The 22,119-nt window shown below is 43.3% G+C and overlaps 1 protein-coding gene across 2 annotated transcripts in view; it reads right to left on the bottom strand.

Annotated features, from left to right (window-relative positions):
- Positions 1-22,119, bottom strand: part of SMAP1 (small ArfGAP 1) — a 208,350-nt gene that overhangs the window by 146,831 nt on the left and 39,400 nt on the right. For both annotated transcript variants that reach the window (XM_005280077.5, XM_042848861.2), the window contains exons 2-4: positions 17,614-17,747; positions 12,600-12,685; positions 9,695-9,770 (exon numbers count right to left, since the gene is read on the bottom strand). In XM_005280077.5, the coding sequence (XP_005280134.1) occupies positions 9,695-9,770; positions 12,600-12,685; positions 17,614-17,747 (296 nt within the window). The remainder of the gene's footprint in view (positions 1-9,694; positions 9,771-12,599; positions 12,686-17,613; positions 17,748-22,119) is intronic.

Genomic DNA, 22,119 nt, shown 5'->3' with positions numbered 1-22,119 from the left:
TATGGTTGGAAATAAAACTGTCCATCAAAAAGGTGAAAAAACAATTTTAATTAAAACAAGAGGACATGAGAAGTCCAGTTTTACAGTGGTACTAGGATGCACAGCTGATGGCGCCAAACTGAGACCAATGATTATTTTTAAAAGAAAAACAATGCCGAAATTCATGTTCCCTGTTGGTTGTTTTGTACATGTGAATGAAAAAGGCTGGATGGATGAAGAAGGGGTAAAGCTATGGCTTGATAATGTATGGAGCAGGCGACCAGGTGGACTTATTCAAAAATGTAGTCTACTGGTGTGGGATATGTTCAGGGCTCATTTAACTCCCAGCACCAAGCAAATGCTTGCAAGACTAAACACAGATGCGGCAGTTATTCCTGCAGGATTGACATCGTTGGTACAGCCACTGGATGTGTGCCTAAACAAGCCATTTAAAGATCGCATTCGAGAACAGTGGAATGAATGGATGGTTAGCGGCGAAAAGTCATTCACAAAAGGAGGAAACATGCATGCTCCACAGTTGGATGTTTTGTGCAAGTTTGTCATAAAAGCCTGGAATGATATTGATGCAGAAACAGTAATCAAGTCTTTCAAGAAGTGTGGCATATCAAATTCATTAGATGGTATGGAGGACGACTACTTGTGGCAAGATGAAGAGGAAGCCGAAGCTGAGACCACACCATCTGATACGGAATTCGATCCATACGATGACTGCCTTACAAATGTATCACAAGATGTCATTGATGTACTTATGATATCAGATGACGAACAGGAGGATTTTGAAGGCTTTTAAAGGGAAACTGTCACGCCAGCAAAACCTGTAAAAATACCGTAGCTTGCAGTTATGATGGGCGTTGCTAACTCGCCAGGGACTTGCCCGGCACTTGCTCTCTCTCTCGTTTGTTATCTTCCTCCTATCATCATCAGTTCCAGTTTGTTTGACAGCTTAGAAAACAAACAGCATGGCAGCTCCCATGGGTTTATTGTCTTATCCTTCCTTTCAGCTTTAGAGTGAATTAGGAAAAGTTTAATCCACTTGCACTGTTTTATGTTTACATGTTTGATGACAAACAGTCTTATGTTTATAAGTGACAGTTTTCCTGCTAAGTACCTGCATGTCATAAGCATTTGAATTAAAATTACCATATTGAAATCAAATCTGATGTTTTTTTTAATTTTTTTTTGGTGTGCGTTGGAAGAGGGGTAGTCTTATACGGCGAGTATATCCCAAACTCTATATTTTAACTGGAAAAGTTGGGGGTCGTCTTATACGCCCAGTCGTCTTATACGCCGGAAAATACGGTACTATTTCTCTGTCTTAATTTATACCTACACAAGCAGTAAAAAGGAGTACCTATTCCTTAGCCTATATACTCTGACAATTCTTAAAATATACAGTGGAAAAAACAGACCACTCCTGTAACAACTGTCAATCAATATATTCACAACCACCACCACCAATACAACAGTAAAAGATATATTTAAAGGACTCCCATCAGACTCCTTCCATTCACTCAGAACTACAGAAAATAAAGCATTCTTGCAGCATGCAGCAAGATAAAGTGACTATGTAAAGCTGAGTGAATAGAGGATTTTCTGATTTGATGGCAGTTCCAAAAACTGTTTTTAAAACATTCATTAGACCTGAACCATAAACAAATGACAAAAATTTTATTTTGGGTCAAACACATTTTATTCCATTTCCAGATACACCTCTACCCAAATATAATACGAATTCGGATATAACAGGGTAAAGCAGTGCTCGGGGGGAGGGGGGGTGTTGGGAGGAGGAGACTGCGCACTCCAGCGGATCAAAGCAAGTTCAATATAACGAACTTATGGCTCCCTAGGACAGCGTTATATCGGGGTAGAGGTGTACTTTTTAAAATAAAACATAGGAAATGAAGTGCTACATTCACAAAATGGCCAAATTGGTGGCAGCCATTGTAAAGCCCAGTGGCAACAAGATTGGTGGGCCTATTTTCTAGAACTGTCTCTCTGACTTCATTACAACTTCAGACTATCACAGAATCATAGAAGATTAGGGTTGGAAGAGACCTCAGGAGGTGATCTAGTCCAACCCCCTGCTCAAAGCAGGACCAATCCCAATTATCACCTCTCTCTAGCAAGGATATTTCAGCCCATCAGTGAGAATCATTAGCCATGCACATACAAGAATAGATGTTAACAAATGAGAACAAAACAACTTTTCCCTGGCCAATACGAACTGAATTCTCTAAATGTGGATTCATAAAATGGATTCCTTAATCTCACCGGAGAGTTTTTATTGTCCAGGGAGGACTAATAAATCTTCTCCAGTCCCTTATCAAAGAGAAGTAGCTCTTAAACTTAAGGGCGTATAGGACTGTTTTGGATGTTTAGTAAGCCTCTCTGATGGGAAAAGCCATAATATGGAGTGGGTTTTGCAGCAGAGGGACTAGAGCTCTCTGGAGAAGAGGCAGTTCTGGAAGGATGCCTTCAAGAATGCTAACTTGGCCTGCCCTAGATTACTTCATTCAAAAGTCTACTGGGAGGAAAAAAGTGATTACCTACCTTACATAGGTTGTTCTTTGAGATGTATTGCTCATGTCAATTCTATTCTAGGTGTGTGCGCACTCATGGGCACAGTTTCCAGAGACTTTTGCCTTAGCAGTATACGTAGGGCCAGCTGCGGCGCCCTTTGGAGGGCCGCAGTCATGCGTCGGTATATCAGGCGCTACCGGTCATACGCCCTCTCGGTTACTTTTTGCTGGCAACTCGGACGGAGGGGTAGGAGGGCGGGTAATGGAATGGACATGAGCAAAACATCTCTAAGAAGAACAACAGTTACAAAAGGCAGGTAATAATTTTTTCTTCTTTGAGTGCTTGCTCATGTCGACTCCATTCTAGGTGACTCACAAGCAGTATCTATGGAGGTGGGCTCAGAGTTCACTGCTTGGCAGCTTACAGTACTGCTCTACCAAAATCAGCATCATCCCAGGCCTGCTGGGTAAGTGCATAGTCGGATGTGAAGGTATGGACCGATGACCAGGTGCCCGCCCTACAGATATCCTGAATGGCACTTGGGCCAAAAATGCTGCCGAAGAGGCCTGAGCCCTGGTAGAGTGGGCAGTGACTATCACTGGGGGCAGCACCTTTGCTTGATCATAGCAGAAGCGAATGCAGGCCATGATCAAGGGGGAAATTCTCCGAGTGGAAACAGGGTGACCATCTTGTCTGCCACGGCAAGGAAAAATTGTGTCGACTTATGGAATGGCTTGGTCCAGTCAATGTAGAAGGGCAGAGCCCTCCTGACGTCCAGGGCAAGTAGCCTGCGCTCCTCCTCCGACTTATGCGGCTTTGGAAAGAGGACCAGTAAGTAAATGTCCTGGCTCCAATGAAACAAACTACCTTGGGAAGGAAGACTGGGCGTGGTCTTAGCTGGACCATGTCCTTGTAGAAGACTGTGTAAGGCAGTTCTGAGGTTAGCACCTAAATCTCGGATACCCGGCAGGCCAACATCACCACAACCAGGAACGTGACCTTCCAGAAGAGGAGAAGGTGAGAGCAGGAAGCCAGAGGCTCAAAGGGGCAACCCATGAGCCGCAACAGCACCAGATTCAAGTCCCATGGAGAAAAAGGATCATGGAGGTGCAGGTAGAGGTGCTCCAGCCCTTAAGGAATTTGGCTGTGATATCCTGAGAGAAAACCGACATGCCTTTGAACGGTGGGTGGAAGGCCAACATGGCCACTAGATGGACCTTGATGGATGAGAGTGACAAGTTCTGAAGCTTGAGGGGCAGGCAGTAATCTAGAAAGAGCTGCAATGGGACTCGCTTGGGACAGACCCCCTTATTTTCCATGCAGCAGGTGAATCACTTTTATTTGGCCAAGCAGGTGGTCCTGGTGGAAGGTTTTCTACTGCCCAACAGGACTCGCTGGACCTCGGACAAGCACTGCCGGTCTTGCGCATTTAGCCACGCAGCAGCCAAGACGTTAGATGAAGTGCTGCCAGGTTCAGGTGCAGGAGACTGCTGTGGTTCTGGGACAACAGGTCCGCCTGAGCAGCATCCAGAACAGGGTCGCCACTGAGAAGTCTAACAGAGTGCTGAACCAGTGATGAGACAGCCATGCGGCGCTATGAGGATGACCTTCACCCTGTCCTGCTTGATCTTCATGAGGACCTTGGGCAGCAACTGCACCAGATGGAAGACTTACATCACAGCCCCCGACCACGGGAGCAGGAAGATGTTCCACGGGGATCCCCGTCCCGGTCCTGGAACGAGCAGAAGGTGTGGCATTTCCTATTCTGCCTGGATGCGAATAAGTCCACCTGGGGAGTTCCCCACCTGTGGAAGATAGAACTGACCAGCTCCGGGTGAAGGGACCACTCATGGCAAGACGAGAATGTCCTGATCACTCAGTCCATACTGTGTCCGTTGGGGACAGACCGACGCCAGCCATGCCTGTAGGGGCCTGAGGCAGAGTCGCACATGCCGGACCATGTAAGTGCATGCTGCCATGTAGCCCAACAGTCTCAGGCATGTGTGGGAATGCAGAGACGACATGAGGTCCACCATGACTCAGAACAGAGTCTTAGGGAGGAAGGCTCTAGCTTGAGTAGAGTCGAGTTCCGCCCCAATGAATTCTAAGTTGCACTGAGGTAACGATCAACTTTTTGTCATTATTATTAGGCCCAGGTCATGGAAGGCGGAACAGACCAGATCGAGATGCCCCCACACCTGATCCGAGGACTGACCCCTAATCAACGTGTCATCGAGGTACAGGTAGATTTGGATCTCTCCCCCACCCCCCGATGTCGCAGGTAAGCGGCCACTGGCGCCATGCACTTTGTGAACACACTCCGAGCTGAAAGACCAAAGAGCACCGCCATGAACTGGAAATGGCACTGGCCCAATATGAAACGGAGGAAACGCCGGTGCCCCAGGAATATGAAAGTACACTTTCTCTAAATCAAGGACGGAGTACCAGTCTCCCGGATCCAGGGAGGGGATGATGGAGGACAGGGAGACCATATGAAACTTCAACTTTTTGAGAGACTTGTTGAGGCAACAGGTCTAGGATAGGTGTGAGGCCCCCTTTTGCCTTCAGAATGAGGAAGTAACTAAACTAAAATCCTCTTCCTTCCATGTCTTGCAGAACCTCTTCCACTGCCCCTAGGCTCAGGAGGTTTTCGATCTCCTGAATGAGGAGGTGCTCATGAGAAGGTTCCCTGAAGAGGGACAGGGAAGGGGATGGAAGGGTTGGTCAGCTACAAACTGCAAGGTATAGCCTGATGAGACTGTGTCGAGACTATTGACCAGCGGTCCAAGATGATATGGGACCAGGCCGACCGGAAAGGATGGAGGCGGTTGAGGAAGATGAGGAACGGATCCAGTGCAGTGACTGGTGCATCGTCCTCGGGCAGACCATCAACATGACTGTTTTTGGCTGCCTTGTTCCCTGAAAGGACCTGGCTCAGCAGGAGGCAAAGAATGACTGGTGGCACCGCTTAAAACCTGTCTTTGTTCTCCTTTTTGTAGGAGCTGGGTCGAGGAGTACCCCAAGACCTCAATGACTGTGGAGGGCAGAACAGCTTTCTGGCCTGCTGAAGAGTATGTAGGCCCAAAGAGTGGAGGGTGGCCCAAGAGTCTTTAAGGCCGTGGAACCTAGCATCAGTTAGCTCTGAGAAGACACCCAGTCCCTTGAAAGGGAGATCCTGGAGGGTGGATTGCATCTCCTGGGATAGCCTGGAGGTATGTAACCAGGAGCTACGCCTCATGACTATTGCAGAGGCAACCACCCTCGACGCTAAGTCCATGCCATCTGGAGGACACTGCTGGCTACCGCCTTGCCCTCTTCTATTAGAGTGGCAAACTCCTGTGCCTGACCCTGTGGGAGGCTCTCTTTGAACTTGCCGACGATTCCCACAGGTTGAAATTATACCTGCCAAGTAGGGCCTGATGGTTAGAGACCTTAAATTGAAGGCTTGCTGTTGAATACATTTTTCTGCCAAATAAGTCCAGCCTCTCGTTAGCTTTATTTTGGGGGGTGCCACTCGCCTGGCCCTTTCATTGACAGTGGACACTACCAGGGACCCCACAGGAGGGTGCGTGTACAGGTATTCATACCCCTTTGTGGGGCTATAGTACTTCTTTTCCGCCTTCTTGGATGGGGGCAGAATGGAAAATGGATCTGCCACACCGATTTGGCGATCTTTAGGACCCCTGGCAATCCGACTTGAAGGGGGGCAGAGGAGGGAATGACATGGAAGAGGTCATCGGGCTCCTCAGCTACTGCCTCGATCTCCGCCACCACCCTTTTAAGTAGGGCTTGGTGCTCTCTAAAGTCATCGGGGGGCTACCAGTTTGCGAGGGCCACACCACCGCCTTGTCCGGGGACAATGAGGATGACTGCAGTGCTGGAGGATGGGGGGTGTCCCATTACTGTGTTGGGGACCGTTCCACTGTTGCTAGGGCCTCCCTCGGAGTCACTGCTTAGGATTTGGCCCCTTGCTCCAACACCGCTGCCAGCTGCACCGGGGGTAGCACGTCCAATGATGTCTGGAAGGAGCAGTGGAAGTACAGTGCTGGCATAATAGGCATCCTCCACGGATTCCAGTACTGCCACTGGGTGAGACATTGCCCTTGACCCCATGCCAGTGCTGCAGATGCCTTGGAGGACTCCCGACTGGGAGACGATTCACCCCATACAGGGGAAGGGCTGAACTGTCCCTCTGACTTCTGGTGACCAGTGCAGGGCCATGGAAGCGCGAGTCTCAACTGATTCTTGTCAGTGACCAGTACAGGGAAGGCGAGGGCCGATGCCTGCACAAAGAATGGTATCGGGGCCCCGGCGACCAGTGCCACGACCAGGAACAGTCTTGTGTTGGAGGGGACCAACGCCTAGGAGATCTGCAAGGCGATTGAGACCAGTGCCTTCTGCAGGAGGACTGTCAGTACTGAGAATAGGGGGAGCGGCGTGTCAATGCCACAGTCCCGTGTCTTGTAGGCAGAGACTGTGGTGTCGGAGATCTGGGCAGTGGTACCGGGGTACTTGGCCATAGCAAAGGGGAATAATGCCTGTGGTCCAGGGGCATTCCACTGTCTTTAGGGGCAGTCCCATCACCGGCTTGGTCGTCTGAGCTGGTGTCTTGGCGGGATCCGCCATGTGGCCAGGCGTCTATGGTGCCGGTCAGCCTAATTGTTCTTCACCTGTCAGGCCTGACTCGGGTGCAGATGGCCCTGCGATGGTCCAGAACACCCTACTACTCCCTGGGGTTGGAGGTGGGTCCCTGGCTGGGTTAGGGTGTCTGACCACAGCAGTACCCCCGAGAGCCTCCGTTACAGGCACGAGGCCTAATTCGGGTCTTTTGCCTGAAGTTCCCTTGCACAGTGCCTGCAGACCAGATGACTTAGACCACTTCTTTGGTACTGGCGGGGGGAGGGGGAGAAAACAGTGCTGGGTGGATCCCGGTGCCAGCAGTGCACTGCATGCCGACACAAAAGTACTGGGCGTGGAGTCCAAGTGTGACAGACCAGCCTCCATGAGGAGGGCCCTTAACTGAATGTCCCACTCTTTTTGAGTTTGGGGATGAAATTTTTTTCAGATCTAGCACTTGCCTTTTCGATGGGACTTCCCCTGGCACTTCAGACAACTCTCATGAGGGTTGCTGATGGGCATCGGCCGACTGCACTCAGAACAAAGCTTAAAGCCAGTTGGGACTAACTACTAAAGTAGTACTAAATCACTTAACAGCTAACTAGTCTATGACTAAACAACAAAGGAGAATGATCTGAACAGTGAAGCTAAGCAAGACCCGACACTCCAACCAACCGTCACGGGTGGTAAGAAGTAACTGAGAGGGCATAGGGTCAGTGGCACCTGATATACCACCGCATCAGCGCAGCACTCCATAGGGCACCACAGCTGACCATACAGATACTGCTAAGGCAACAGTCTTAGGCAACTGTGCATGTGGGCACACACACACCTAGAATGGAACTGACATGAGCAAGCACTCGAAGAAGATATCATTCCCAAGCGTCATGAGCAGAACTCAGATTCTATCCAAATTAGATCAAAGTATATTTTAAAGATACATTGGAGAAAACAGAAATTAAAATTAAACCTTTATTATTACAGTTATTTGAATTACCACAACATATAGGAGCCCTAGTCATGTACTAAGATCCCATTATGCTAGGCACCGAAAAAAAAGTTTTATAGTCTAAGTATGAGACAAGATGCAACAAATAGTTAGGATACAGACAAATGGGGAGTAAAATAAATCAATGAGACAATCAGCACAAGATTATTGTTGGCATCACAGCAAAGGAGAATTTTGAAGGTGGATAATGAGGTAGCTTTGCAGATATTTACAGGAAGCATCTTGGTCTCTACTAATAGGATATTTATGAAAAGATTCTACACGATGGGCTATAAATGTATTACTAAATGTTTGTAAGCACGAAAAGTTTCAGGTCATTCATATTATATATAAAAATGTAAAAGTGAAATTAAGTTTTTGTCACAATTTCATGTTATTACAGACATATAATTCAAATATCGGGATTTCAAGAATGTTTTAAACTCTCCTAACACTAATTTGTAGTAGCTAATCAGTGTTTTGTTTAAACTTAACTGTCTGGCAATGCCATTTACAGTAGCAAACTGCTGAATATTGACCCTTTACTATCTGGATTTTTACTACCTGAATTGTCCAGAAAAGAGCTGGATATGCAGCACACACATTTTTGAGGAAAACTCAGGACTGGGAGTGTGTTGGCCTGAAAGTAGTAACCCGGATGGTGGAAGCCACGGTGTGACTGGAGTGTTGCTGATAGGCTGCTGCGGTCAGAGTTGCTGGACCAGGACTGCAGCTATACACAGACACTCAGGGAGTGTCCTGCATGCTGTTAGGAGCTAAAACAGCTGCTTGGAAGCTAAAACAGCACAGCATTGTGAGGCACCCAGGTTGCAGGGTAAGCAGTAACAACTGGCCTGGACTGCAGTCCAGAATGTGACAGTAACACTTGTTCAATAATAGCTTACTGTTTAATTGAGGCTCGCATCAGTCTTTTCATTACCTCATTCCAAACATATCTGTCATATCTAGACTGTATTTAAAAGTCCAAGGAATAGAGCACATACCAAAAGGAAACCTAGGAAAGCAGGCTGGCTAACCTAGTGAGGAGGGCTTTAAACTAGGTTCACCGGGGGAAGGAGACTAAAGCCCTGAGGTAAGTGGGGAAATGGGATTCTGGGAGGAAGCACGAGAGCTCAAGAAAAAGAAAAAACCAATACTGCTCCAAGTTTACACTCTGTGTTTTGGTTTTTGCCACTTCAATAAAATTTTTACAAAATAAAGTTTTAAAGTTCCTGTTAAAACTAAACTCTGAAACACAACCTTAACTATATTATAAATTATCTCACATACAAGTTGTTCATCTCTATGTTTTTGTGGGGGAAGGGAAGTTGTCTGTCTGTTGGGTTTTTTTACACAGATAATGAAGGTCAGCATTGTATGGCTCCGGACCAAAGGAATGTTCACAATTATATGTCCATGTCTTTATCATCTATTTCATATTCCTACATACCAGTACCTCTTCTGATAAGTACTTACATAGACCATTTTAAATTTCTCCAAGGGTAATTTAAAGCTTCAAGAAAAATACAAAGAATACTATCTGAATTATTGGAAGAATTGCATACTTACACTGGTGACACTGATTGCATTTTTGTCATAGTACTTCTTCTTTTCATATTTATCCCTGATGAAAAATTCTACAGCTCTGAAAACAGGCAGTTAAGTAAAACACACAATGAGAGAAAGAATATCAATCTAAAAAATGGTTAATTAAGAATATTCAAACTAAAAGAATGACATTTGGTTCTAATTCTCCAACATTTCATTTTTGCAATTTTAGTTTAAGGCGAGAAAACATAAAACCAAACCTGAACTGCTTTGGTTACTTATGCACATGCTCAACCACTTTTGATGAACTTATCAATAGTAAAAATTCAGTCACAGCTACTTATTGCTTAGATTTCATATATACTTCTCTTAACAGCTTCATTTTCTTTCTTTGAAATCATACTTCATAATGACATGAAAAATTGATATGCAAAATAGATGCGAGTCAGTGTCCTGCCATCAAAACATTTTCACTCTGTATTTATATTATTGCAATTAGGTTGTGAGCACCTACAAAGACGTACAACAACATACAATCCTGCAACAAGGATCACAGAATCATAGATATGTAAGGCTGGAATTTCCCTACACTAATAAAATATAACCTAATACAATGATCAAATTAAAGTTGCAACTGGAATTCTATCAATGGTTAATTTCTCTGGCTCATCAGTTACTACAGTGAGCAATTACATCAATTTATAAGGTTAAAACAAGAATTATTTCAATACTTCACAGGAAAGTTAAGGAAGAATGCCTCTCTTTTAATCTAATCAATTGAGCTAAGAGTCTACTCTACTAAAAGCAGCAGCTGAAACTCTTGCCTTTGCTTTAAAGAAGTATAACTCTGAGAATTATTTCTTTATAGCTTCCCATTTTTATGTTCCATCTTAAGTTTGTCTGAACATACCACCTATGATAGACCCTATTTACTTAGCTTATTCCCCCTACCACAATAATGCGGTGTCTGCATCTTTCTGATCATTTCTGCATCTGTGAGAAAGTATCCTAAAAATCAAGTACTTGGCAGCTTTGGAATAGTATGCTTTTAACTCAAAATAACTTCTTACTAATTAGATAACTGACCTGGGAGTGGAACCTTGGAGAATTCAGTAGTCATCTTCTTCTTTAACTCATGTGATAGATCTCTAGTTCTGATGTTGCAAATAACTTGAACTCACTTTGCATGCAGGGAGGTGATTAGTCTCTTTTCTTTTAGCTGTATATAGACTTTAGGTATGGCTTAGCTAATGGTTAGAGTCTCTCTCTTCTTCTTGAGATGGCCAATCCAGTGAACAGAGCAGGATATAACTTCACGTGTCATTTTTGGTGTCAGAGACCCCCTTCTCCTTCCGCAAGGAGGGTTCAGGGCCCTCTTGCCCTGCCTCAGGAATCACTTTTGTCCAGTTAGATTCTAGCATGCTGGCTATATCTCAATATGAAGTTATAGTAAAAGACTCCAGACCGAGGTAGACGTTTTCTTGCAAAATCCGTTGATGACCACAAACAGATGTCCTTTTCAGAACATGTGAAAAAGAGTTGGCAACAGACTTCCATCTAATGGAATAAAGCCAATTCTCACTTTGCTAAATATAAAGGTCCATTATCAATATCCTCTTTCACAAATTTCCACTCATTTCTTGTGACAATAAGCATGACAAGGGAAAAGCGACTTGGAGGGAGGCCAAGCTCATAGTGAGTGCATGGCCAACTCCAGTGCCCTTTCACCTAAAAATCAAAGCTGCTTTAGCATTCCTTATTATTAATAACTTCATTTAGCATCTGACCAAATAAAAGTTATCCAGGCTCAAACTACACTCAGACATGTTCCCTACGATATGCTTGGAGTGGAAGACAAAGCGTAAGGATTTAAGTGCTTTTGCAATCAGAAAGCTTTCAGACAGCCTAACCATATCACGCTTCATGCATAAGACTACTCAGAACAACATTTTATTATTCCATAACACACTTTTTAAACTCTGTTTCAGGGTAAGATATGATAGGTGAGATCAGTACAGCTCTATTCTTGTGGATCAGCCAGGGTTCAAACAACTGAGAGAGCTTATAAAGGCTGGAAGCCCACATACACAGCTAGAACTAGCCCCACGATGGTCTGGAACTGAAGATAAGGCGGCAAAACCGATTGAAAGCAACCTAAATTAATACTAGTAATGAAGTTAGCTTTCCAAAATTATCAAAAAAATTACCAGCACACCATTAAAATCACCACCAGCTTGGTTATGCACTCCAACACTCCTTGGCACACAACATTTCACAAATATTTTTCCACGCATATCAAACAACCATACCAATTCACTCACTATTCAGCCCCACACAACTCCTACTTATCTTCCTACTTAGTCACGATTCATCCACCTGACTTACTCAGCACTTCATTCACTCCAAATCAATTCTCCCTACCATTATCAAATTCACCACTTCCCATTTTGCTTTTAGACCCAACGAATTCAATCTGTTTTCTATTTATCAATTCTCGTCATCTTTTCTGTCCCCCAGTGCTCACCACATATTCAGTTCAGCTCCCAGCCGCACCAAATGATCTACATCTCAGCAGTACATCTTCAAGACAAAGGCATAACATCTATGAGTCTTCAATCAGAAATCTTCTCCCTGTGTACGCACTTATAAACTATGAACACATCAGTTCTTAACCTCTCTTTAATAAACTAAATATATTTGTTAAGTTTCTTACCATAAGGAAGGTTTGTTCATTCATTTCCCATTTTTCAATGCCTCTAGTTAGGCACCGCAAAATAATAAATGTAAAAAAAACCAAAAAAAACCACAAACTTTAAGGCTGGTATGATAAGTTGACACACTTATCAAATTCTTCAACTAGTTATGTAACACTTGGGTTGTACTAAGGCTCCCTGAATTTGAAAACAGTAAGACGGAAAAAGGATACTGATCAGTTTGTGGTCTTCGGAAGTTCTCTGGTAGATTAGCTTCATAGACTATCCTTGCCTTCGTATTTCCCATATCCTGCATGCACTAAAGAAAGGTGGTAAAAGAATTATTATTATTTTGTACATTGCTAATTTGGGTCTTGGAAACACATTTCCATTGTTATTCTGATCATGTAAGTGAGAGGATTAAAAACTTTTGTGCACTACATTTTAAGAACTGGAGGTTAAATCCCCTAATCACATCCATTTGTTTCATACATGCTCTCTTCACTCCTTTGAATGCAATGTTCTGTTTTTATCACTTGTCTATTCAAGTGTTATAGTCTATACAAACAAACACAACCCTGCTTTGCATGTTTTCTGCAATAGAAAGATACTACAAAAAGCATTTTAAAAAGACCATACATCAATGGGAATTATAAGATGTTTCCTGTGGAATTTGCTACTCTGGGTTCACTTAAGACAGTTAAAGTGGACATTGCTTTAAAATAAATCCTTATCTGAAAATGTTTATTTTAGTATTTCAAAAGTAGCTTCTAAGATTGCAAGTGAAAGATTAAAGGAAAAAGGAGATTACCATATATACTCGGTCATAAGCTGAATATTTTTGGTAAAAAAGTGACGCAGCAAAGAATGGGGGTCGGCTTATAAATGGGTCTACACCAAAATTTGATGATTTTAAACTCTATGGCAGGGGTCGGCAATCTGCGGACGCAAGCTGATTTACTGTGGCACGCTGCTGCCAGCCTGGTGACCCCGCCGCCGGCCCCACTCAGCCCGCTGCCAGCCTGTATGGACAGAACCCAGGCCGGCAGGTCTGTTCAGCCTGCTGCCAGTCTGGGGTTCCATCCGCCAGCCCCTGTAAATGTAAAATGTATTACTGGCATGCAAAACCTTAAATTACCGCGAATAAATGAAGACTTGGCACACCACTTCTGAAAGGTTGCTGACCCCTGCTCTGTGGAATCACTGAATATCTAATTGTCATTTTGTTTACCTGGAGCATCTGCAGGCATGGAGCCCCTCAGCTCCCTGTGGCCGCGGTTCGCAGTTCCCAGCCAATGGGAGCTGCAGGAAGTGGTGCCACTTCCCGCAGCTCCCATTGGCTGGGAACAGCAAACTGCAGCCACAAAGAGCTGAGGGGCTCCATGCCTGCAGACGCTCCAAGTAAACAAAACGTCCCAACCTGCCAGCAGCTTACCCTGACGGGCCGGGAGCCAAAGTTTTCCAACCCCTGAAATATAGGGTCGGCTTATGAAAGGGTCATACAGTTTTTGCTATTTTTATCAATCCATTTTTGGGGGTGGGGGGGGATCGGCTTATAAATGAATGGACTAATGAACAAATATATACGGTACTCATCTGTAACCCAAAGTTCTTCAAGATGAACTCTACACGTTCACACTCAGATTGTACCGGCAACGCAGCTCTGATGGTAAAATGAAGGCAAAGCTATAAAAGGGCATCATGCTCCACCTCGTTTCCTTTCAACCACCGCCTCAGGACCACAACTGTAGGTAGCAGTCCTAGGAAGAAGAGAAGGCAGGTGGGGAATGTGAATGTGTAAAGCCTATCTCAAAGAACTGCAATTACAGGTGAGTAGCCTCTTTCTTCTTCCTCTACAAGTAGACACTCTTGGTATAGTCTAAGAGGTAACATGAAATAAGAAAGGTGGAACAGAGTCCTAATTAAATAAGTAGTAACTAAAGTATTGCTCTACCAAAATATGCATCATACTTGTGTGCTCAATCAAGGGCGTAATGTTTAGTGAACATGTGCTTTGAGCTCCAAGTTGCAGCTGTGCAGATTTCAACAATGGGGTCATGTTTAAGGCATGCCAAAGAGACTAACTTAACCCTTGCAGGAAGAAGGACAGAGGCTAGCTTATAGCTCTCTTCATTGCAGAGCTTAGCCCATTTAGACAAGTGTTGAGAAGAAATAGCTTGACCCTTACAATTTTCTTCAAAGGATATGAAGAGATATGGGGACTTTCTAAAAACTTTGTTCCTATTTAAATAAAATGCTAGCATTCTTAACATCTCGTATGTAGAGCTTTGATTCTCCCAAGTGTGCATGGAGTCTGGGAAATAATTCTGATTGAGTAATTGCCTGGTGAAGATGGAAGTCAGTTACCACCTTGGGCAGGAAGTTAAGATGTGGATGGAGGACCATTTTGTGAAAGACTGAGGCATGAATCTGCCAACACAGCTTTAAGTTCGCTTACTCTTCTGGCAGAATTTATTGCTAGAATACATGTTTTGATAGATGAAAGAGGAAGCGCTAACTGATAGGTTCAAAGGGAGATCTCATGATTTGAGTAAGGACTAGGTTAAGGTCCCATGATGGTACGGGATCCTTGACACATTCACTATACCCTTCATTAAGCTCTTGAAGGAGTCACAAGTAAATATAGTTTTTGTCTATTGGTATGTGGTAGATTAAAATGGTAGCTAACGCAGTCTTTCATCAAGGATATTGATAGTCAGATAGTTTCAGGTGTAAGTGGTATTCATATATGGACTGAACTAATCCCAGTGAAGCTGATATACTGTTATGTGATGCCCAGAAGGCAAACTTTTTCCTAACACTTCTGAATAAATTGTTTTTTTAGAATTTAACAGAATATACTGCTCTTCTGATGAGCAAGTACTCTCTAAGTCAGAGGTATATAGCACATTCCAACAGGTGCAAGGAATTTGGGTGCAAGATCTAGCCATTCTGCTGATATAACAGAGATGTAGTCACAGGAAGTTATCTTACCATATCTTCCATATCATTCTTTGGATTAGAGTAAGTGGAGGAAAGACAGAGGAAACCTATTCCCCAGTTGTGAAGGAATGCATCCAATATATAGATAGGCTGTGTACTCCTGCTTTCAAGCAGAACTTCAGGCATTTGACATTACATTTCAATGCAAACAGATCTATTTCGGGGTGATCCCAGAGAACAAATATTTTCTGTCACTGAGAGACCATTTGTGTAGCTTTTCCCTGTCAAGGTGATCCACCAAATTGTCATCTTTTCCCACTAGACCAGCGTTTCTCAAACGTTGCCACGGTGGCCACTTACGGTCACATGGGGATTTTTTTGCGACCACAGCCGTCTGGACTTTTCGGGGGGGGGGAATCAGCAGCCCCTCCACAGGGGAGACACAAGATGGAGGAGCAGGCAGTCAAGGGAGTCCCCCATATTCCCGGGGGGGAGTGGGGGGGGGAGGTTGGGTTTCAGCACTGGGGTGGCGGGCAGCAGGCTCTAGCCACAGGATTTCGGGCTCTGTCCCCAGGCCCTGTCCCCGGGGTGTGGGGCTTTAGGCTCCGTTCCTTGGTTGCGCGGTGGTGGGCTCTGGCCCCGAGCTCACCCCCCAATCCATCACCTCTGGCCCCCGCTGCCTCCCCCAGTGTCCCACTGCCCCTGGACGCCACTGCCTCTGTAGCCACCTCCCCATCCAGAGCTTAATTCGCCCCGGGCTTGCCAGGGCTGAGTAAGTCTGCTGTAAAAAGTGGTATTAAAAATATACAAATATCATTTTTCACAGCACACTTACTTATAGCTAGCAAGTCTTTAAAAGAAAAGGGGGGGGGCAAAAGAAAGAAAGAAAGAAAAAGGACAAGAATGTTCAAAGCACCTTATTTGTGTTTCTATTCTGTTTAAGTCCAGTAAAGAATAGAGACAACTGTACATTATTTTTATTATTGAGTCTGCAAAAAAACCCAAACCCTTATATAGATAAATTACAATGATTTGGACATAAATATGCACATATACATTTGTTTTTCCTAAAATTACTTATTTTAGGGAAAAAAATTGTCAGAGTGACCACCAGCAAGAGTTGGTGGCCGCACTGAGGCCACCAAAAAGTTTGTTGAGAGAACCCCTGACTGACTGTTACAGGCTAAGTGTGATGGATACTCCAATCCCATAGCATTCTCCTTGCAAGCTTTAGGAACAAGATTGTTCTTGTTTGTTCCCACAGAACAAAGCTGTCAAGTTATCATGACTACTTGAACTACTTTGCCTTGTAAGTGAGATAGAGAAGATTTGAGAGCTAGCCTGATTGCCCTGAACTCCAACAAGCTGATGTGTAGCTTTTTCTTAAAGCGGTTCCTATTAATATGAGTTGTCAGTGAGCACCCTATCCCAGGCTGGGTGCATCTGCACTGTTAATTGCAGATGGCGACGGAGGATTGAACAACATTCACCTCAGAACAAGGTTGCTCTGCATCCAATATAGAAGCGAAAAAGATAACGGGGGGGGGGGGAGGGGGGGAGAGAGTGAGAGAGAGAGAGAAAGAGAGAGGGAAGAGAGAAAGCTTTAGGTATATGTTATCTAGATTTGCCTGGTAATTTCTTGCTAGCTGTAATACTTTTATTTTGAGACATGCGTATGGAGACACTGAAGCAATGAGGCCTAGGCTGAGGAAGATCATTACTGTCTCGTTGGGATTCTCTTGAAGTTTTAAGTATCAGAGGGGTAGCTGTGTTAGTCTGAATCTGTAAAAAGCAACAGAGGGTCCTGGGGCACCTTTGAGACTAACAGAAGTATAGGGAGCATAAGCTTTCGTGGGTAAGAACCTCACTTCTTTTGCATCTGAAGAAGTGAGGTTCTTACCCACGAAAGCTTATGCTCCCTATACTTCTGTTAGTCTCAAAGGTGCGACAGGACCCTCTGATGTTTTAAAGGTTTACTAACCAATGAGAGTCAATTGTTTTAGGAAAATAATTAAAAAACTAATGAAAACAAGATTAGAATTGATTATTTAAATCAAGGTTCCTGGCTTGCTTATTTAAATTGGTGATTTAGATCAATCCATCCTGAGTAGCTGCACATACTTTACTTGAAACTTGAGTAACTATCTATACCAAGTTTTCTGCAGGATTTTAAGAGATACTCCTGTTATTTTGTTCCCATGTACCAGGCAAGCAGATATAGGGCCCCTCTCTCAGGACCTAACAATGTGGCTTTTTATACCTGTCCTTCCAGTTCAAATATCTGATTTACAAGAGATCTTTTACCTGTATTTGTTCTGGTGTCCACTGGTCCAAATTGACAGACTTTACCCTTGATATATGAACCCCGAGATTTCGATGTATTCCAGCACATCTGATGCAAATAAAGACACCAGTGTTCCAAGAAGCCCATCTTGGACCTAAGGCAAAAAAAAAAAAAAAAAGTATTAGTTGGTAATTTCTTTTAAAAATTCCATATAACAAGGAAATTTGATTTTCTGCACCATTCTAACACATAGTTAAGAGAAACAGGATTGACAGCTACACATTAAGTAGAGAGAGATGTCTCTATGTTAGCAATATCTGGTTATAAATCACCCATGGAAAAACTAAGTGGATTCAAGTAGTAAGTCACCAAACAAAATAAAATAAAATGCGCAAATCTATGTCTAATCAAACTGAACACAGATAATCTCACCCTCAGAGATGCTTTAGTAATTTTTTTCCTCAGACTGGACACCTTCCAGGCCTGGGCAAAATTCTTTCCCCTGGTACAGCTCTTGTTCCAGCTCAGGTGGTAGCTAGGGGATTCTTCATGATGGCTCTTCTCTCCTCTTTTGTTCTGTTCCACCCCTTTATATATATTTTGCATAAGGCGGGAACCCTTTGTCCCTCTGGGTTTCCACCCCCCCTCACTGGAAAAGCACCAGGTTAAAGATGGATTCCAGCTCAGGTAACATGATCACATGTCACTGCAAGACTTCATTACCCACTTGCCAGCACACACATATACAGGACGATTCACAGGTAAAACAGCCATCTGCAGACAACGGTCCTGGTTAATAGAAGTCATCAAGATTCCAAACCACCATTAATGGCCCATACTTTGCATAATTACAATAGGCCCTCCCTTATATTTTATATTTCTAGTTTTAGATAAAAAGAGTGGTACATTTATACAAATAGGATGATCACATTCAGTAGATTATATGCTTTGTAATGATACCTTACAAGAGACCTTTTGCATGAAGCATATCCCAATTATATTCACTTATATTTTTATAAAACCATATAGACTGCTCAACGTCACACAGATATGCCCTAAAGCAAGCAGAAACAACTCTGAATCCACAAATGCAAAAGACCTGAGTAAGATAGAGCACAACTGTGACTGTGTAAAAATGTTACTAAAATTAAGTGATACTGCCCACATAAATCCTCCAACTACCCCTAGAAGGTTAGACTTCCTATAGTACAGATGACCATAAAGGAGAGCACATCAAGAAGGGAGAGTATTTCTGAAGTCGCTAGTGTGATTCATAGACTAAGTGGCAAATTATGGAAAAAAATCTGCCAGATTATTGGCTACCTGTATTCATGTTCCTTTGGCATGAAAGAGTTAAGAGCTAACAGGATAGCATTAGCATTGACAAAAGCCAAATGCTTCCTTCATAGGACATAGTTACTACATGGACCACAATTCACTCAGTTTACCACCTGCAAATTAGACCTCTGCCACTCAGCTGGTACTTTGGTAGAAACTATTACTTCCTATGGAAACCTAGCATGTCAACTTTCCTCAAGCAACTGTGACACGCCTCCTCAAAATGCCATCTTTTGAGATCAAGAATCTTACAAACTATCATCTTGAAATCAAACTTCCTTGACCCCTTGCAATCTAGTTTTAAGACTATTTTACCAAGTCTGCATATGAAAACCTCCACCTATCACAGACACTTGATCTTTGGAATGAACGAAAAGCATGGACAACAAGTTTCAGCCTTTTTGGGTCCATAAGCCAAATAGAATGGAAAATACAGGATATCCTGTTACACAAGTTATCCAGCAGTCCATTCTGGGATGAACTTTTGGTCATGAGAGGAAACTGAGGATAGTTGTAGGGTGGGTGGATGGGAGTAATGAGGATGCTCGGGGCTGAATGGAGGACTTTATTCTTTGAGCATATTTCTCAAAGGCTACAAGAACAAGTGTGCAGAGACCTGAACACATGTAATTCAAACACTATTTTCTTTATCACTAATTCTTTGCTGATTTTGTGCATTTAATTTATACAGAGCTTTACTAACTGCATAAAAATATTTTCATCTATTAAGGATAATATATGAAATATAAATGTGTACCTTTTTTATTCATTAAGGCTTTCTACATTTATTTTAATTTATTAGAAATTATGTTAGTGGTTTTCTGTGACATGAACTTCTAAATGGGGCAATATCAAGGAGTGGGCATGACACCCAGCGTGGGGGATGCAGGGGGAGAAGAGAACACATGGTGATGAAAGGCATAGTATTATCACTACCAAGTTACCCAAAGTTTGGTTTATCACTCTTATAGAATTCAAATTAGTCAATGATCTCTCTTCACACTCCAGCTTTGTCTAACAACTACACATCCTTAGTATTTTTTTGGTCTTTATAAGCCAATGCCCTCAACTTTATAAAAAATGTAATTTGATCGCTTTCTGGCATTGGAATCAGCCAGATGCCACATTTAAAATATTGTAATATTAGTGCTAGATCAGGGGTAGGCAACCTATGGCACGCGTGCCGAGCTGATTTTCAGTGGCCCTCATACTGCCTGGGTCCTGGCCACCGGTCTGGGGGGCTCTGCATTTTAATTTAATTTTAAATGAAGCTTTTTAAACATTTTAAAAACCTTATTTACTTTACAAACAACAATAGTTTAGTTATATATTATAGACTTATAGAAAGAAACCTAAATACGTTAAAATGTATTACTGGCAAGCAAAACCTTAAATTAGAGTGAATAAATGAAGACTTGGCACACCACTTCAGAAGGGTTGCCGACCCCTGTGCTAGATAAATGCACTGGCCTAGGGAGGTAATAGTAAGACATCTATTCAGCTAGAAGACACTGGTTACTAAATTCTTTGCAGACATCAGTTCAGAGGAATTCACCAACTCAAAACATATATGGGAATACAATAAAGGTAAACCCAGCCCCACATTAAACCTCTATGAAAATTTGACTGTCTATACGTGAGTAAACCATGACTTAGAATATTTAATCAGCAGTTAATTAAAAGTTATTTGCATGCAGTTAATTACATTCCTACATATAAAATTGTAGGGATTTCAAAAGGTAAAGCTTATTATTTCATGGTCTAAGGCAGGGGTCCCCAAACTCAATATACCTTAGGGCCAGTGCCAGTCCTCAAATCCTCCCAGCAGGCAAATAATGTCACTGAAGATGGTGTTCAGAAAAGAAAACGTTTATATTGATTTTTTTATTTCGAATTTCTTAGAAATAAAGCTGTCATACAACTTTATACAATTCTTTGCCCGCCAGAGTTTTTAGTTTTTTTGCCAGACCACCTGGCAATGCTTCAGTTCTGTCAGTTTGTTGATGTTTGGCCTCAGTGACTGAGCAACTGAAACCTTCAGGATTGCAGCAAGGTGTGCATCAGATGGTGGTGTTCAGTATTTTGACTTGTTTATATTCATTGTGGGGAAAAAGTGACCCTGCCTCCATGGCTGACTCTGCCCAGTGACAAATGACAGTATCTCTGTCCCTCTCCCCCAGCCAATGGGGGTTGTGGGGAGCGGCGCCTGCAACAGACATTGCCGGCAGCATAGCTGCATGTGTTTCTCCTCCGCAGGCCAAAGTCGGGAGGTTCTTGGGCTGCAGATGGCCGGCAGGCCGGGACTTTGAGACCCCTGGCCTAAGGTATAAATACAACCTAAGATATTACAGGGAGAGCTGGTGTGCCACCTATTGTTAAGGTTGCCCACAACACTTCCAATTATATGACCCTATTTTCACTTTGCTTATAACTTGTCCAGAACTTTATCATCTGGGATGAAACTTTTCATGTTATGCATCTGCTGCAGGCTGAATGTTTTTGGAAAGTTTCACCTAGAATGGTTCAGCTGCTTCCAAGACCAAGATTGGGGAAAATACATTTTATTCATGTTAAAACTTCTTAGAACTGTTTCACTGAAAAGTTCAAGTGTCTCCATGCTTTAGAGAAAGGATTTGAAATTTGGCTATCACAGCACCCCACTCTCAGATAAGCACCTGCTGCGGTCTCTATGGAAAATTACCCAAGTTTGGCTAAGTTACAAGCCTCTGAAAGCATCAGTTCACACATACTCAGAGATTTGCTAAAGTTTGGCAGCTAAATTCTCCAAATATTCTATCTGTACTGTACATGCTTGTGCCTCACAGAGCTCCTACATGCTGCCAAAACTGTACATGCACTGCCCACAGAAAGAAACTGTGCACGCTCCATCTTGAGGTGGAGCAGAACTTTCTCTGGAACGTATTCACTTGGCAGTCAGGGAAACACTGGTATCAGGCAATGGAGATGAGAGAAGTAGACAGTCTCTCTTGTACTCTCAATGATCCTGGTACCTACTCAGCATGGCAGAGGAGAAGGAATCAGCTACACTATAATGCAGTGGTCAGAAATGGGGGGAGGGTGGGTCAAACAAGAGCTACGGAGGAGGGGAGCAGAATCTGGGGTGGGCAGATGGAGGGATTCTCCACACCCCTGAGCAACATAGTTATATTGACATATATTTGTAGTGT

This window comes from Chrysemys picta, chromosome 3 (assembly GCF_011386835.1).
Source record: "Chrysemys picta bellii isolate R12L10 chromosome 3, ASM1138683v2, whole genome shotgun sequence".
NCBI lineage: Eukaryota > Metazoa > Chordata > Testudines > Emydidae > Chrysemys > Chrysemys picta.
The sequence above is the reverse complement of the archived record's forward strand: the minus strand, read 5'-3'. Positions and strand labels throughout refer to the sequence as shown.